Raw genomic sequence first — 17,037 nt, forward strand, 5'->3', positions numbered from 1 at the left:
GAATGGCACATCCTTAAGAGGCTCTTTCAGTTCAGTAACAGGTGCCAGAAGATAATGTTTCCGTGGCAACAGAGAATAGTAGCAGAGTTCATCCATCAGGATTTTAGCCCTGGCTCCACTGATCAGTAGTGGATGTTGCTACTATCCTCACAGTAGAAATGGCTATGTGTAAATTGAAGAGTAGGACTTCGGGGAATGAATATGATCGAACAGTGACTTGGCTTGGACTTAATAAGAAGAATGAGGAGAGAGAATGTGGGGGCTTCCCTCGTGGTCCAGTGGTAAGACTCTGTGCTTTCATGCAAGGGGTCTGGGTTTGATCCCTTGTTGGGGAATTAAGATCCCATATGCCATCAGTTCAGTTCAGTTTAGTCGCTCAGTCGTGTCCGACTCTTTGCGACCCCATGAATCGCAGCACGCCAGGCCTCCCTGTCCATCACCAACTCCCGGAGTTCACTCAGACTCAACGTCCATCGAGTCAGTGATGCCATCCAGCCGTCTCATCCTCTGTCATCCCCTTCTCCTCCTGCCCCTAATCCCTCCCAGCATCACAGTCTTTTCCAGTGAGTCAACTCTTCGCATGAGGTGGCCAAAGTACTGGAGTTTCAGCTTTAGCATCATTCCTTCCAAAGAAATCCCAGGGCTGATCTCCTTCAGAATGGACTGGTTGGATCTCCTTGCAGTCCAAGGGACTCTCAAGAGTCTTCTCCAACACCACAGTTGAAAAGCATCAATTCTTCGGCGCTCAGCCTTCTTCACGGTCCAACTCTCACATCCATACATGACCACCGGAAAAACAATAGTCTTGACTAGATGAACCTTTGTTGGCAAAGTAATGTCTCTGCTTTTGAATATGCTATCTAGGTTGGTCATAACTTTGCTTCCAAGGAGTAAGCGTCTTTTAATTTCATGGCTGCAGTCACCATCTGCAGTGATTTTGGAGCCCCCCAAAATAAAGTCTGACACTGTTTCCACTGTTTCCCCATTTATTTCCCATGAAGTGATGGGACCAGATGCCATGATCTTCGTTTTCTGAATGTTGAGCTTTAAGCCAACTTTTTCACTCTCCACTTTCACTTTCATCAAGAGGCTTTTTAGTTCCTACAGCATAGCAAAAAAAAAAAAAAAAAAAACGGAGAAGAGAGGACGTATAGTAGGATGCCTGGAAAATCCCATGGACGGAGGAGCCTGGTGGGCTGACTTTCACTTTTCACTTTCGTGCATTGGAGAAGGAAATGGCAACCCACTCCAGTGTTCTTGCCTGGAGAATCCCGGGCATGTGGAGCCTGGTGGGCTGCCGTCTATGGGGCTGCACAGAGTCGGACATGACTGAAGGAACTTAGCAGCAGCAGCATAGTAGGAAGAGTAGCATGGCTGAGTCAGTAGTGAAGGTTCTTGAAGTCAGTGGTGGGAAGCTCATATATTATGTTGCCATTCTGGGGGCTTAAAAGTGACCTTACTGAAGCCAGCTCTAGAGTCAATGATTTGACAACAGTGTTGAGACTATCTAAGAGGGAATTCTGAGACTGGGAAACCAAATGGAGAAGTCCCCAGAGCCTAGACTAAATCTTCGTAGAGATTTAGGATGGAAAAAAAAGGTATATATTTTCTAGCAGTGATACTCAGGTTACATACAGCTATTGAGCCAAAATTGATTATTTTACCTATCACCATTATGCGTTAACCTTTCTATAATGCTGTAATTCCATTTTAGGGTTTCTAAAATGGCATTGAATAAATGACCCAGGACAGAAGTGCTGAGTGGAAAATGAGCTTTTTTGCAAATTTTGGTTTGAGTACCAACTTCTCTGTTGTTATTAAGAATATGTCTCTAACATACCTATAATGATGTAACTATCTAACCATCATGAGGAAACTGCTTTTAAACATTTGAAGATGATACACCTCTCATTGCAGTTACAGGGGTCCAGTTCCATGGTACACCATAAATCTCGATTTACCACCGTACAAAAGATGGCATGAATTGATGGTGGTCAAAGCACCAGCGGTAGGGTGTGATTCTTAAATCTTTTATTTCTGACTTGACTGAATATAATTGTATTTAAAAGAACACATCATGATACTTTGTACCACGTATTTTAAGAATCTGCTTTCCATGGTTCTCTGCCATTTATAATAAATGATAGTAGAGAAAAGAGGATGTCATTTTTCTGTAGCTTCTCGATTTTTACTAGCCTCTGCCTTTGTTTCTTTATCTCACATCATATATTATCATCTAAAGTTAATCGTGTATCATGTTAAAGATATGTCTTGTTTACATATGTTTTTAAATAGTACTCTCTTATTTAGCTACATATAGATAAGTCAAAAATCTATATCTTTTTTTTGTTACACCAAAATAAATCTTTTTTAACACTTGAAAAGCATTCAGTTTTTTTATTAATATATATATTCATTGCACACAGTTGAAATAAAACCTTCTGTAATTCATTGTGTGATTCTTGATTAAAATACAGATTATAGGCTTTCAGAAAATTTTTATTGGGGTATGGTATACATACAGTAAAGTGCACAGATCTTAGGTATACAGATCAGTGTGACATGATGACAATTATGATTACTGTGATTTACAAAACAGGGCTAATCATTTAGTAAACATGGATGTACATTAATTACAAGCCTTTTCTAAAATGGTCTTCAAATACTTTTCTATATGAAGATTAATGTTAAATGTCAACGCTTCCTTATGTCTCTAATCAATTTTTAAATTTATTTTTCAGCTGAAAGTTATAGTGAATTCCATGAAGAATATAGTAAATGCATTTGTGCCAAGTGGAAAAATTATACACTTAGTGGATCAAAAGTTGGTAAGAAATATTATTTCCTACAATAAATGTTAAAGACACACACAGCCAAATATACACACGTTTCGGCAAAGGCTCTATACTTATTTAAAGGCGTAATTTGACAGCCTTGTCTAAGGAACTTGGACAAATTTGCTTTTATTTCAGACTACTGTTAAAACCTCAGAGGGACTTAAAATTCTGGCCCTTGGTAATATTACAAGACATAAAATAGCGTGGTAAATTTCAGCAGTTAGTTGCTTTTTAATGTATTTATAAAAGACATGGTTTGTGGATGAACATGGGGCAGCTAAGCCTGCAGGCCACAACTACTGCAACTACTACTCCATCTCCTGCCCCATCTGCTGCTCCGTCTGCTGCTCCAGCTGCTGCTCCAACTGCTACTCCATCTGCTACTCCAACTACTACTCCACCTCCTGTTCCGTCTGCTGCTCCATCTGCTGCTCCAGCTGCTGCTCCAGCTACCGCTCCAACTGCTACTCCAACTGCTACTCCATCTACTACTCCAACTACTACTCTAGCCCTCGCACCTAGAGTCCATGCTGCACAACAAGAGAAGCCACTGCAAGGAGAAACCCTCGCACGGCACCTAGAGAGTAGCCCTGCTTGCCACAGCTAGAGAAAAGCCCGAGCGCAGCAAGGAAGACCCAGCAAAGCCAAAAATTAATTAATCAATTTTTAAAAACACAGAGGTTTTAACCCCTTAGGCAAAAAAAATAAGCTTTGATCACCTGTTGTGGCAACAATGGCTAGTACAGAGTATATGTAAAAGAACCAAATCTCAAAGCTACAGTTCAGGTTGAATGATTGTTAATGTATTTGTTTTTCAGCCTGGTCTGCTTGGCAACTTCCCTGGCCCTTTCGAGGAGGAAATGAAGGGGATTGCAGCTGTAACTGAAATCCCTTTAGGTAAAGTTCACTGCAGTTTTACAAAGTTTATTAAAGTACCCCCAATTTTTTATTGGGGTATGTTAATGCATACAGTGAAGTACATAGATCTTAGGAATACAGATCAATAGAATTTTTAAAATCCAGGAGTGTGTGTGTCTCAGTCATGTCCAACTGTAGCCTGCCAGGCTCCTCTGTCCCTGGCATTTTCCAGGTAAGAATAGTGGAATGGGTTGCCATTTCCTACTCCAGGGGAGCTTCCTAACCCAGAGATCAAACCCACATCTCCTGCATTGGCAGGTAGACTCTTTACCACTGCACCACCCGGCACTCCCCATGCATACGTGCATTTAATCACAACTCAGAACAAGATACAGAAACAAATTACAGCAATCCAGCCTGCTCCATTCTGCACGATTCTGAACTTCTTGGTAACCACTATTTGGACTTCACCTTAGGTTAGTTTTGCCCCTTAAACGTCGTACAAATAGAGCCAAACAATATGAGCTGTTGTCTGGTTTCTTGCACATACCATTATAGGCAGTAGGCTATTGTACGACTAGGATATTTGTCATTTCCACATTTGAGTTACGAACATTCTTGTTCATGTTTTTTGATGGGCATGTACACGTATTTCTGTGGGATATGACCTGGGTTATAGGTTAGCTGAGTATTTAGTCTTGGAGTCTCTGCCAACCAGTTTTTCAAAGTGATTTTAACCATTGACAGTTAGCATAGTATTGATACAAGCCTTTTTCCCACTTGCTGATTCTCCATGTGATAGTGTCACTCTCTTTTATTTGGGCATTTTGTTGAGTGTGTTATATTCACTCTTATGGTTTAATTGGGGCTTTCCTGATAGCTCAGTTGGTAAAGAAAGTGAAAGTGAAAGTCGCTCAGTGTTTCCGACTCTTTTTGACCCCATGGACTATACAGTCCATGAAATTCTCTAGGCTGGAATACTGGAGTGGGTAGCTTTTCCCTTTTCCAGGGGATCTTCCCAACCCAGGGATCGAACTCAGGTCTCCTACATTACAGGTAGATTCTTTACCAGCTGAGCCATAGTTTCAGTAGGTAAAGAATCTGCCTGCAATGCAGGAGACCCCGGTTGGTTCAATTCCTGGGTTGGGAAGATCTGCTGGAGAAGGGATGGGCTATCCACTCCAGTATTCTTGGGCTTCCCTTGTGACTCAGCTGGTAAAGAATCTGCCTGCAATGCGCAAGACCTGGGTTTGATCCCTGGGTTGGGAAGATCCCCTGGAGAAGGGATAAGCTACCCATTCCAGTATTCTTGCCTGGAGAATTCCACAGACAGAGGAGTCTGGCGGGATCTAATCCATTGGGTCACAAAGAGTCAGACATGACTAAGCGACTAACATAAGTGATATTTGCCTACCCCCAAAACATAATTCTTACGTGTTTTCTTCTCTATGACTTTTGTTTACTTTTTACAGATAGGCCCATGGTGTATCTCGAATTAACATGCATATGGTATGGGTTAGGGATCAAAGTTCAAGTTCTTTCCAATTGACATTACTGTTGACTAAAAAGGCTATCCTTTCCTCAGTGAATTCCCACAGTGCCTTTGACAGAGGGAGAGACCCCTGCCCCACCAGCCATACAGGCTCACTCAGATTATCTGCAGACACTTAACGTTTGCCCAAGCAAAAACTCACATGATGACGATAGTTACACATTTTCTTAAAAAAGAATTTTCCTGACAGTGTCACGATTCTGCATATTGACCAGAAAATTTCCTTTTTTTTCTCATAGGAGAGATTATTTTATTCAATATTTTCTATGAATTTTTTACCATTTGTACTTCAATAATAACAGAAGACAAAGAAGGTAAATGAATGTGTGCTGGGGGAGGGTAGGTGGTGCAAAGCACAAAATAGAAGAAAAATCTTGAAATAAATGAAATCAGAACTTTTAAAATACAGACTTGCTATGCATATATGTGCATGTTGCATAGGGTTTTATAGATCTTGATTTTTTTTTTTTTTGGAAAGTGAATTGAAAACTGTTCTTATTTTAAAATCACTGTAACAGCTATTAAAGTTTAATTTAGGATGCAGACCTCTTGCACAAATTGTTTCAGGACTGAAAACATTCTTACTTTCCCTCATAGGCTACTTATACTCCTATTTGTGATTTGATCTAAGTACTCACAGGGGCAGAACAGAGTTTCTCCCATCATTTTCGGGCCAATGGATCCTGTGTAGACCAACTTCACTTTTCCATATTTTTCCTGACAAGTCCTTAGATTACAAGGCCCAGGGTGATGTACCCTGATTCACTGTTATTTTTTGACCTATACTCTGGGTACAGCTGTAGGTGACAATCCCTGAAGGGAAGTGTGTTGGTAAGTCACATTAGGTGAGGCCGAGATAGCTTTGTCTGAGGAGGACAGTGTCACGGTGAAACCATGGCCGCTGATCTTTCCCCATCTTCTAGTCTTACCTGGAGCCCTGTGCTCTCAGGTACCGAGGGGGAATCTGGCCAGTGTGACAGGGACAGCCTTTTCATCTTGTTAAGGCTTGTGATGTTAGGTGCTACTTAATTCTTACTGTTGAATTGAATAGTCAGGAATATTACTTAACCAAAATTAAGTGTCCAGCTTTCGTTTAGAACCAATCGTCCTGTCATAATTGCTGTTACACGTCTCTTCTGCTTGCTTTCAATTTAGGTCATCTACTACATGGGCGAAACTTGGATTTTGGAGTATTTCTTGGGTAAGTAAAAAACCAAAACAAAACAATGTGGTATGTCTCAGTCCCTAAGAAGAGCAGGTAGTATTACATTGATGACAAAGTTAAGTACCAAGTCATTCCCAGAATATGACCAGAAAGGAAGACCCTAGATTTTTTAGTTTTGAGACCAGATTAAGCATGCTCCTATTCAGTTGAGAGTACAAGAATAGCATTCTATTTCATGTGTCTTCTTTACCTTCCTGAAAAAAAAATATGACAGTGCTTTGTAATTGGAGACCTAAATATTATCTGGGATTTGCTGTTTATAGGCTGTGTCATGTTAGGGGAGTTACTTAACTTCTCTGATCCTCAGTATTATCATAGAAAATGGAAGATAAAACTTACCTATATTGGAAAATCCTTATGAATATTGATCAATGGGGATTGGGTCGATAAAGCACCTGCTGTAATATCTGACCAGGCTTCCCAGGTGGCTCAGATAGTAAAGAATCAACCTGCAGTGTGGGAGACCTGGGTTTGATCCCTGGATTGGGAAGATCTGCTGGAAGAAGGCATAGCAACCCACTCCAGTATTCTTGCCTGGAGAATTCCCCTGGACAGAGGAGCCTGGCGGGCTACAGTCCATGGGGTCACAAAGAGTCAGATACGACTGCGCAACTAAGCACAGCACACAGCACAGCATAATACTTGACCATAGTCTTCATACTCATCCTTATTGTCACTGTTATTAAATGTCACTGAAATTTGTCTTTTGTAGGTGGAATATAAATAATGATACTTGGGTCATAACTGAGGAACTAAAACCTTTAACAGTGAATTTGGACTTCCAGAGGAACAATAAAACTCTCTTCAAGGCAACAACCTTTGCTGGCTACGTGGGCATGTTAACAGGATTCAAACCAGTAAGGAATCTGTTGTTACCAGATTTTACAGGTAGCTCTGTGTGAATGATGGAGTCTAAGAAAGTGAGAACCTGAAAAGAATATGAAGCCCTAGGTCGTCCCATTGTACTTCTTGTTACGTTTAGCTCATGAGGTAGAGAAGAGTAGGAGGAAGCGAAGATTTCTGAGCCTTTTTTGGACATAAAGCCCATGGTTGGGTCACTAGGGCTGAGTGTAAACCTTGGAATCTGGCCATGGCTCTGGCCCTCAGGCAAGTTAGTCATTAAGTCCTTGCACTTCAATTTCCTTGTTGGAAAAGTGTGGCCAATAACATCTATCTACTTATCTCACACACTAGATGTGAAACATGCATTGAACTTCTAAAAAGTAGTATCATGCCTTGATTTTTTTTTCTCTCCCCCCATACCCTGAAGTCCCCAGTCTAGGCCCTGATATAACAGTATACAAAAGAGCACAGTCTCTGGAGAAGGAAATGGCAACCCACTCCAGTATTCTTGCCTGGTAAATCCCATGGACGGAGGAGCCTGGTAGGCTACAGTCCATGGGGTCTAAAATAAAAAAAAAAAGAAAAAAAAGAAAATAAATTAAAAAAAAAAACAAAAGAGCACAGTGAGAGGGCTTAAACAGGATGGTGGAGGTTTCTGACCTCACGGCTTTGTTTTCTTTTCAGGGACTGTTTAGTGTTACGCTCAATGAACGCTTCAGTATAGATGGTGGTTTTATGGGTAAGTAGAGAGCTCTTAAATGAAATGGGAATTTCATAGCTGTTTTAAGAAGGCTAGGCTGTGGTTTCTGCTTAATAGTTTAATCTCTTCTAGGTCCTGTGACACTGTGTGTGTTTTATCTCTTCCAGGTGTCATGGAATGGATTTTGGGAAAGAAAGATGCCCAGTGGGTAGGGTTTATCATTAGATCAGTTCTAGAAAATAGCACAAGGTAATCTGTTTAGTTGCTTTATTATCAGATTTTTTATTTTTATATTTTTCCTTGAGGTATAATTGACATATTAGTATAAGAAGCATGCTACAAAATGTTTAGATATTTGTATATATGGCATAATGATCACAATAAGTCTAGTTAACATCTGTCACCACACAGTTACGATTTTTTTCCTTGTGATGAGAAATTTTTAGGTTTATTCTCTATGAAACTTTCAAATATGCAGTACAGTATTATTAACTGTAGTCACTGTGATGTACATGGCACCCTCAGGACTGATTTTATCCTGGAATTTTGTACCTTTTGATCCCCTTCACCCACCTCTCACCACCCTGCCCCACCTCTGTCAGCTACCAGGTTGTTCTCTATACCTGTGAATTTTTAAATGTTTTGTTGTAGATTCTACTTCTAAGTGTGATCACATGGTATTTGTCTTTATTTAATTTAGCAAAATGCCTTCAAGGCCCATCCATGTTGTCACAAATGGCAAGATTTCATTCTTTTTTATGGTTAAATAATATTCTGTGGTATATATACCGCATTTTCTTTATCCATTCATCCTTCCTTAGGTTGTTTCCATAACTTGGCTTATGGTAAATAATGCTGCAGTTAATATGGGGGTGCGAGTATCTTTTAGAGTTAGTGTTTTCATGTCCTCAGATCATTACTTAGAAGTGGGATTGCCGGGTTGTGTGGTAATTTTAGTTTTTTGAGGAACCTCCATACTGGTGGTTCCGTAGTGACTGCACCAATTTACATTCCACCAAATGTCACAGGGTTCCCTTTTCTCCACGTCTTGGCCAGCACTTATCTCTTGTCTTTTTGATAATAGCCAGTCTGACAGGTGTGAGATGATCCTTATCCTTGCTTTGGTTTGCATTTCCCACCTTCTCATGCACCTGTTAGCCACCTGTATCTCATCCTTGGAAAAATGTCTGTTCAGACCCTCTGTCTGTTTTTTAATCAGATTGTCTGTTTTTTGCTATTGAGTTGTGTCAGTTCTATATATACTTTGGATATTAAATCCTTATCGGATGTATGAGTTACAGATATTTTATCCAGTTCAGTAGGTTGCCTTTTCATTTTGTTGAAGGTTTTATCTGTTGTGTAGAAGTTTTTTAGTTTGACATTGTCCTACTTGTTTATTTTTGTCTTTGTTACCTTTGTCTGTGTGTCAGATCTAGAACTTATTGCCGTCATGTCAAGGAGCGTTATTACCTGTTTTTCTTTTAAGAGTTTTATGATTTCAGATCTTAACGTTTAAATCTTTAATGCATTTTTATTTTTGTGTATGGTGTGAGACAGTGGTTTGGTTTCATCCTTTTGCATGTAGCTGTCCAGTTTCCCATATACCGTCTTTTGAAGAGATTGTTCTTCCCCAGTGTGTATTCCTGGTTCCTTTTTCATAAATTATGGGCTGTTTATTCTCTTTCACTGATCGTTTTTTTATGCCAGCAGCATGGTTTTGATTACTGTGGCTTTGTAATACAGTTTGAAATATAGATGTTCTTCTTTTTCAAGATTGCTTTGGCTATTCATGGCCTTTGTTATTCCATACAGATTTTATGATTGTTTGTTCTATTTCTGTGAAAAATGCCTTTAGAATTTAAGAGAGGTTGCAGTGAATCTGTGTAGATTTCTTTGGGGTAGTATGGACATTTTAACATTAATTCTTCCAGTCCATGACCATGGAATATCTTTGGTTTTTTGCATCTTCTACTTCTTTCATCAGTGTCTTATAGTTTTCAGTGTACAGGTTTTTCACGCATTGGTTAAATTTATTTCCGTGTATTTTATTCTTTTGGATGTGATTGCAAATGGGACGATTTTCTTAATTTCTCTTTCTCATCATGTTACTAGTGTATGGAACCACAACTGATTGTTGTATACTGATTTCATGTCCTGAAACTTTACTGAATTTATTATTCCTAAAAGTTTTTTTCGTGGAGAGTATTATAGTATTATATCATCTGCAAATAGTGACAATTTCACTTCTTCCTTTCTGATTTGGATACCTTTTATTTCTTTTTCTTGCCTGATTATTCTGGCTAATACTACCAATACTATATTGAATAAAAATGGTGAGAGTGGACAAGTTTGTCTTGTTCCTAATCTTAGAGGAAAAAGTTTTAACTTTTCACTATTGAGTATAATGTTAATGGTGAGCTTCTCTTATATGGCCCTTAATTATGTTAAGGTATGTTCCCTCTGCACACACTTTTTTGAGATGTTGAATTTTGTCAAATGCATCTGTTAAGGTCATATTTTTATCTTTTATTTTTTTATTCTTTAATTGGAATTGCTTTATAGTTTTTTTCTGCCATATGACAATGCAGTTCAGCCTTCATTATACATGTATCATCTCCCTCTTGAACCTCCCTCTCCTCCCCCAACCTAAGTCGTCAGAGAGCACCACACCGGGCTCGCTGTTACACGGCAGCTTCTCCCCAGCTTCCACTTTGCAGGTGGCAGTGTGTATATGTCGATGCTACTTTCTGCATGTCGCACTTTGTCCTCCCCTCACTGTGTCCACAGGTTCATGCTCTGTGCCTGTCTCCCTCCCTCCCTGCAGATGGGTTCATCAGTGCCATCTCTCTGCCACATGTGTGTTAATATACAGTATTTGTTTTTCTCTGACCTACTTCACTCTGTGTAACAGGCTCTGGGTTCATCCACTTCACTATAACTGACTCAAATTCATTCTTTTTTATGGCTGAATAATATTCCATTGTATGTATGTACCACAACTTCTTCATCCATTCATCTATCCTTCATTGCTTAATGGGTGTATAAAGTTGATTAGTTTGTGGATGTTGAAACCATCTTTGCATCATGGTACATGAACCTTTTAAAGTAGTTTCTCTTAAAGTACTAATATTAAAATACTTCTGAGCTTTATCTTCCATTGAGAAACTATTTCAGAATTTCTTAGGTGAACCTTTGACACTAACATGGAATTCTGCATGTTTGTGTGTGTGTGTGTGTGTTTATAGCAAGAAAAAATGGCAACCCACTCCAGTACCCTTGCCTAGAGAATCCTGTGGACAGAGGAGCCTGGTGGACTGCTGTCCATAGGGTCGTACAGAGTCGGACACGACTGAAGCGACTTAGCATGCATGCATGCATTGGAGAAGGGAATGGCAACCCACTCCAGTATTCTTGCCTGGAGAATCCCAGGGATGGAGGAGCCTGGTGGGCTGCCGTCTATGGGGTCGCACAGAGTCGGACACGACTGCAGCACCTTAGCAGCAGCAGCAGTGTATCTGTGAAGGGCATCTATGAAGTTTTCTTGGTATGCAAACAATCCCCCACCCATACAAAAAAGAATTTTGTGTAACAAAATCTTCATTTAAATTGTAATACCTGTTAACCTAGAAGTTATATTCTGTGCTGTTACATAAATCTGGTAGTAGCAAAACTGCCTTTAGCCAGTACTACCATGCAAATGACCTAAAATAAATGGGCATTAGTCTTGATTTCCAGGGCATACAATTTAGTAGTCTTCTTTGAAAATCCATTTCCATTTTTCATAGCTCTGATTTTCAAGTAATAAAATAATTTATATTATTTTCCCTAGTTCTGTTGTTGAGTGAAAGGTATATAGACTGTAAGGGTAGATGATGATCATTTCGTTTGTCCTTCACATTTGATGTCACTGTTTCACTGTGAGGAGCGAAGGACAGTTTTCTCCCTGAGCCATTGTTCACTATTCTTTTTAGAAAAACATGTTCCTCAGATGTTTTCCCTTAGTTTCCACAGCTAAAAATTTCCATTTCAGGTCAACTAAAAGTTTTTCCTTTGTTCTAAATGTTTCTTTGTAGTTATGAAGAAACCAAGAATATATTGACCAAAACCAAGATATTGGCCCCAGCATACTTTATCCTGGGAGGCAACCAGTCTGGGGAGGGTTGTGTGATTACACGAGACAGAAAACAGTCTCTGGATATATATGAGTAAGTACATTTGCTCAAGCAAAACAAGCAGAAACTAAAGCATAGACAGACATGTGTGGATTTAAGGTGTGAAGCCTAGGAGAAATCTCTCTTTGTATCTAGACTCGACCCCAAGCACGGTAGATGGTATGTGGTACAAACAAATTATGACCGATGGAAAAATCCCTTCTTCCTTGATGATCGCAGAACACCTGCGAAGATGTGTCTGAACCAGACAACCCAAGAGGTACATTCCCAGTGTCATATAGAGAAATGGTGACTACTAAAGATTATCTCCATTCTAACATTTTTCATTGGCCTTTAAGAATTTATAAACCTCCTAACAGTCATTGTCTCTGGACAGTTTCCACTGAGTTTTTAACATAAAGAGCAAAATTTCGCTGTACTTTTCCCTTGTTAGTGGTGGACACCACTCTGTGGAGTTGAATCTCAGGAATCCAAGAAGGAAGGAAGAGAAAGAAAGCAAGCATGCTATATTAGAATCATCACCTGAACAGTGACCCAAGGGAAATTCTTTCATGGGGGTTAGGGGAGGTTGATTGAAGAATATCTTGGTCTAATGACCCATTTGTGTGGATAAAGCTGCCAACATCTGCATTTAATGTACTAAATATAACTATTTTTGTGTTTTAGAATATCTCATTTGCAACCATATATGATGTCTTGTCAACAAAACCTATCCTCAACAAGGTATTTTTTTTCAATATATGTACATATGTGTGTGTGTGTATATATATATGTATTTTTGATTTTAGGAAAAGAATTTGATCCCATGTTTTATCTTTCCCCTTTGTCTTGGATCAATCAGAGCTAGAATTCCAAGTCATGTTTGGCTTAAGGCTGCTTTTTAAAATGTTTTTGTGTGACCAAAACCATAACTCTTGGGGTGTGACAAAGAAGTTAGTCACTGCAGCTTGATATCCAGTTTGGTCAGAATATTATTTCCAGCTTTACTTACATGGCATTTGGATTGAATTTAGCATGTTATTAGTGACTTCTCCATCCATGAGGAATTCAATGCTGTATGCTGCAACTAACACCTAATACTAGACAAAAGAAAGTCTGAAGTCTATTTTTAGACAGCTTTCTTAGTGGATTAGGTTTTTTTCTTAAACGTTAGTACAGCCTTTTCCCTACTCTTTAGCTAAAATATGCAAAAGTCTTCTGATCATCCAGTTTGCTAATAGCCCCCCTCTTGCATGTTTCTGATTCCTCTGATTTTTCCCATTTGTTCCTTGCCGCCTTTTGCTAAACCCTAAGATCAGTGTCAGAGAAGGCAATGGCACCCCACTCCAGTACTCTTGCCTGGAAAATCCCATGGACAGAGGAGCCTGGTAGGCTGCAGTCCATGAGGTCGCTAAGAGTCAGACATGACTGAGCGACTTCACTTTCACTTTCCTGCATTGCAGAAGGAAATGGCAACCCACTCCAGTATTCTTGCCTGGAGAATCCCAGGGACGGGGAGCCTGGTGGGCTGCCGTCTATGGGGTCGCACAGAGTCGGACATGACTGAAGCGAATTAGCAGCAACAAGATCAGTGTGCCTCCATGAGAACCTGGCTTCTGAGGGAAGCTTTCCCTCTGCCCACCGACCCTAATGTCTCATTTTGCCCACGCTGTCTTTGCTTGAGTTCACAGTTGGGTTACTTACAGATTCTTGGTGAGTTGGGTGTGTACCTTCTAACCTGCGTGTCTGCATAGTTTTCCTCACTGCTTGAGAAATGCTTCCAGGATAAGGAAAGCCAAAGCTACACTCTATTCTCCACAGTACACCACTGGTCTTTGCAAAGTATGCACTGAGGAGCATTAAGTGAGCCTTAAAGCATTGTGAAGCAGTATATGGCACAGAATTAAGACCTTGTAAAGAACTGAACATTCTCTCCCATACCTGTTTATAGCGTGGTAATGGTTCTATTGAAGTCAGTTGTTTTCATTATTATGTGGATCTTTTGTTTTGTGTCTTTACACATACACACACACACATATATATAATCCACGATGGGAACCCTGGCGTGCTGCAGTCCATGGGGCTGCAAAGATTTCAGGCACAACTCAGCGATTGGACAACAACAAATTTAATGTTAAGAAACTTCATAAGCAGTTCCATAAAAAATGCTAATACAAGTAGGGTCATCTTAGAACTAAAAACATCCTTAAAGTAAAAGTTGACTTTTCTTTCAGCTGACGGTGTACACAGTCTTGATAGATGTTACCAAAGATCAATTTGAGACGTACCTGCGGGACTGCCCAGACCCCTGCATAGGGTGGTGAGCACACACCTGGCCTACAGGACGTGCCCTCTATGACGTCGGGACCGGAGCTCACGTGGGGCTGAGTGGAGTGGCGTCCGATCTCCTTCCAGAGACTCAGGGCAGTTTCTCTTTGAGGCGTGAGCTTGTCCTGCTGAGTATGTTTATAGGTCACAGGCTGTTTTTGCCATAATGTAGGTGATTGCCGTGTAACAAATAACTTCTTTCAGTGAAGTACAGCAGTCATCCAGAGTTTACTGTGATTCATTTTGGTCTGACATTTGGAGGCGGGGATAGGCAACTAAAAATGTGGTGGGACCCTCCAGGGAATAAAGCCAAGATTCTCTGTAAGCACTGAATCCTGTACCTCTATGTGAGTAAGTTAAATAGCCATTACTCAGTTTTTCACTTTTATCTTTGTATTTGTGGTATGTTTTTGTCTTTTCCTCCTGGCTCTAACTACTATTAAAGTCAATACACTATTGTCTCTGCTGTGACAGCTGTGTATTTCACTAATTTTAACGGGATGGGGATGAGACAGGCATTCAGCTGTATGTTTCTCTTCATGAACATCACATTGATTCTGAATAGAAGGTGGCACTAATCGTAAAGAACCCACCTGCCAATGCAGGAGACATTGAGATGCGGGTTCAATCACTGGGTTGGGAAAGTCCCCTGAAGGAGGGCATGGCAACCCATTCCAGTATTCCTGCCTGGAGAATCCCATGGACAGAGGAGCCTGGCAGGTTATGGTCCATAGGGTCACAAAGAGTCAGACACAACCGAAGAGACTTAGCATGCACAAGTAGTACCTTTTGGGGTTCTTGAAGTAACCAGTATGCAAGCAAGGCAGCTTTTATACTCAGAATTGAGGTGTTTCCTTTTTCATAACTAGCCTCCAGCTAACCCCAGAAAGTTATTAAATTTCAAAAACAGTCCCAGTTTCTGTGAATCAATAGTAAGCAGGTCAAAGACAAATGGAAAATAGGAGATGAACCGTTACTTAACTCTTCATAAGTATCATCGAATACATTTTTTTAGTTTGTCCTTGTGCTCAGTATGTATATTTTAAAATGTAAATTACTAAAAATGTTTTACAGAAATCAATCTATTTATAAGTGCTAATAGAACTTGTTAACCTTTCATATTTTCATAATCAATTTTGAAATGTATGCCAGCTGGGCTAGACTGTAGCCACTTCATTTCTGTGTAATGTCAACTGTCTTCGTGACATTCAGTAGTCACTGGAAGAAGTATCAGTCAGCAGTCATGTACGCTGATTCAGTGTATATGTTAAGTGTCAGTTTGAGGGTGGTGGCTATAGAGAAATCCAAGCTGAGTATATTTGAATTAACATTATAGGGTTATGTAAGTGGGTTATTGAACTTATGACTAAGTGATCACAGTCTTACATGACTCATTGTAATTCAGTGGTTATCAACCTAGAGTGTAGGTGTCCAAAGGCAGCTTCTCCGACACAGGAGGTGCTTCCACCAAACTGCAGTGATGAAGCAAGGAGAATTACAAGAGGTTTTGTGTTAAAAACAGGATTTGATTTTTAAAGATCCTCTGTAATTTACACATTTCATAATTTTTTAATAGAAACTGTCATGAATTTTTCATGAAGTCCTATGTCCCCTGCAGTTTACCTCAGCGTGTCTTAAAACAATGTCATTTTCTCTGTGTGCCACGACCTGAGAAAAGGGGAAAGCAGCATCACAGAGCTCTGGATGGAAACCTGGAGGCCTGACTCTGGCTCTTGATCACTCAGTGGTGCGCCCTGGGGCAAGCCACCACTCCTTTCTGCCCCCTCTGACCTGCCTTGGTCAGGTAAGGGTTTAAACCCAGTTTCCCCCCAAGGTTTCCTCTAGCTTTATGAATCCAGACTTAAACTGCATCTCAGGTTAGAAGGCAGTTAGGGAGCAGTTGATATCCAGGTGCTGTTGGAAATGTCAGAACTGTTGTAGTTTTCTTTTTTTTTTTTTTTTGTAGTTTTCTTTATTCACAGATGTAAGTGGATGAATCTAATCAAACATTTTCTTAATAGTTAAAATAATGATGACACTCAGTTTGCACGAAGCAAATTAACGTGCATTGTTAAAAGCAATTATGGCAGTAGCTCAGATGCCTCGAAACAGCCTGTCAGTTGCAAATAGGTATACACATATAATACCTGGATAACATGTATATCTTACACACAGGCCGTAAATATGTTTTGAAAACACCTAACTCCTAAGTTCAATATCAACACTATATCAATCTCAGGAAAACATAGTTAATTCAAGTTACGCCCTACAGTAGGCCATTGGGCTAAATAATTTCAGCTCCCACATATAGATAAGATATGAAACGGGGTTGATAGAATTATTTCAAAGTATAATGATAAGAGATAGGAATTCTAACAAGTCGAGTCCAAGACCACGTACGCCCAGGTGTTTGTGGATTAAGTGCAACCTCATCACTTGCAGGATCAATGACCAAGAAGAAAACCTTGATGCTAGTAACAGTTTGTTTTTCATGTACTCAAGCTACAACGGACCATATCACCAAATGGAATAAGTAAGACTTT

General features: G+C 39.9%; 1 protein-coding gene and 1 long non-coding RNA gene across 4 annotated transcripts in view; both read left to right on the top strand.

Annotated features, from left to right (window-relative positions):
• The window catches only part of ASAH1 (N-acylsphingosine amidohydrolase 1), a 31,432-nt gene extending 16,477 nt beyond the window's left edge, over nucleotides 1-14,955 (top strand). For 2 of the 3 annotated variants that reach the window (XM_061404305.1, XM_061404306.1), the window contains 12 exons: nucleotides 1,918-2,008; nucleotides 2,742-2,828; nucleotides 3,656-3,734; nucleotides 5,487-5,561; nucleotides 6,403-6,448; nucleotides 7,185-7,329; nucleotides 8,000-8,054; nucleotides 8,183-8,264; nucleotides 12,089-12,220; nucleotides 12,323-12,446; nucleotides 12,854-12,910; nucleotides 14,401-14,955. In XM_061404305.1, coding sequence (XP_061260289.1) covers nucleotides 1,918-2,008; nucleotides 2,742-2,828; nucleotides 3,656-3,734; nucleotides 5,487-5,561; nucleotides 6,403-6,448; nucleotides 7,185-7,329; nucleotides 8,000-8,054; nucleotides 8,183-8,264; nucleotides 12,089-12,220; nucleotides 12,323-12,446; nucleotides 12,854-12,910; nucleotides 14,401-14,490 — 1,063 coding nt within the window. In that variant the 3' untranslated portion in view covers nucleotides 14,491-14,955. The remainder of the gene's footprint in view (nucleotides 1-1,917; nucleotides 2,009-2,741; nucleotides 2,829-3,655; nucleotides 3,735-5,486; nucleotides 5,562-6,402; nucleotides 6,449-7,184; nucleotides 7,330-7,999; nucleotides 8,055-8,182; nucleotides 8,265-12,088; nucleotides 12,221-12,322; nucleotides 12,447-12,853; nucleotides 12,911-14,400) is intronic. The other variant, XM_061404307.1, reaches the window with a different exon arrangement.
• Nucleotides 1-17,037, top strand: part of LOC133239915 (uncharacterized) — a 415,759-nt gene that overhangs the window by 382,609 nt on the left and 16,113 nt on the right. The window lies entirely within an intron of this gene.

This window comes from Bos javanicus, chromosome 27, assembly GCF_032452875.1.
Source record: "Bos javanicus breed banteng chromosome 27, ARS-OSU_banteng_1.0, whole genome shotgun sequence".
NCBI classification, from domain to species: Eukaryota; Metazoa; Chordata; class Mammalia; order Artiodactyla; family Bovidae; genus Bos; species Bos javanicus.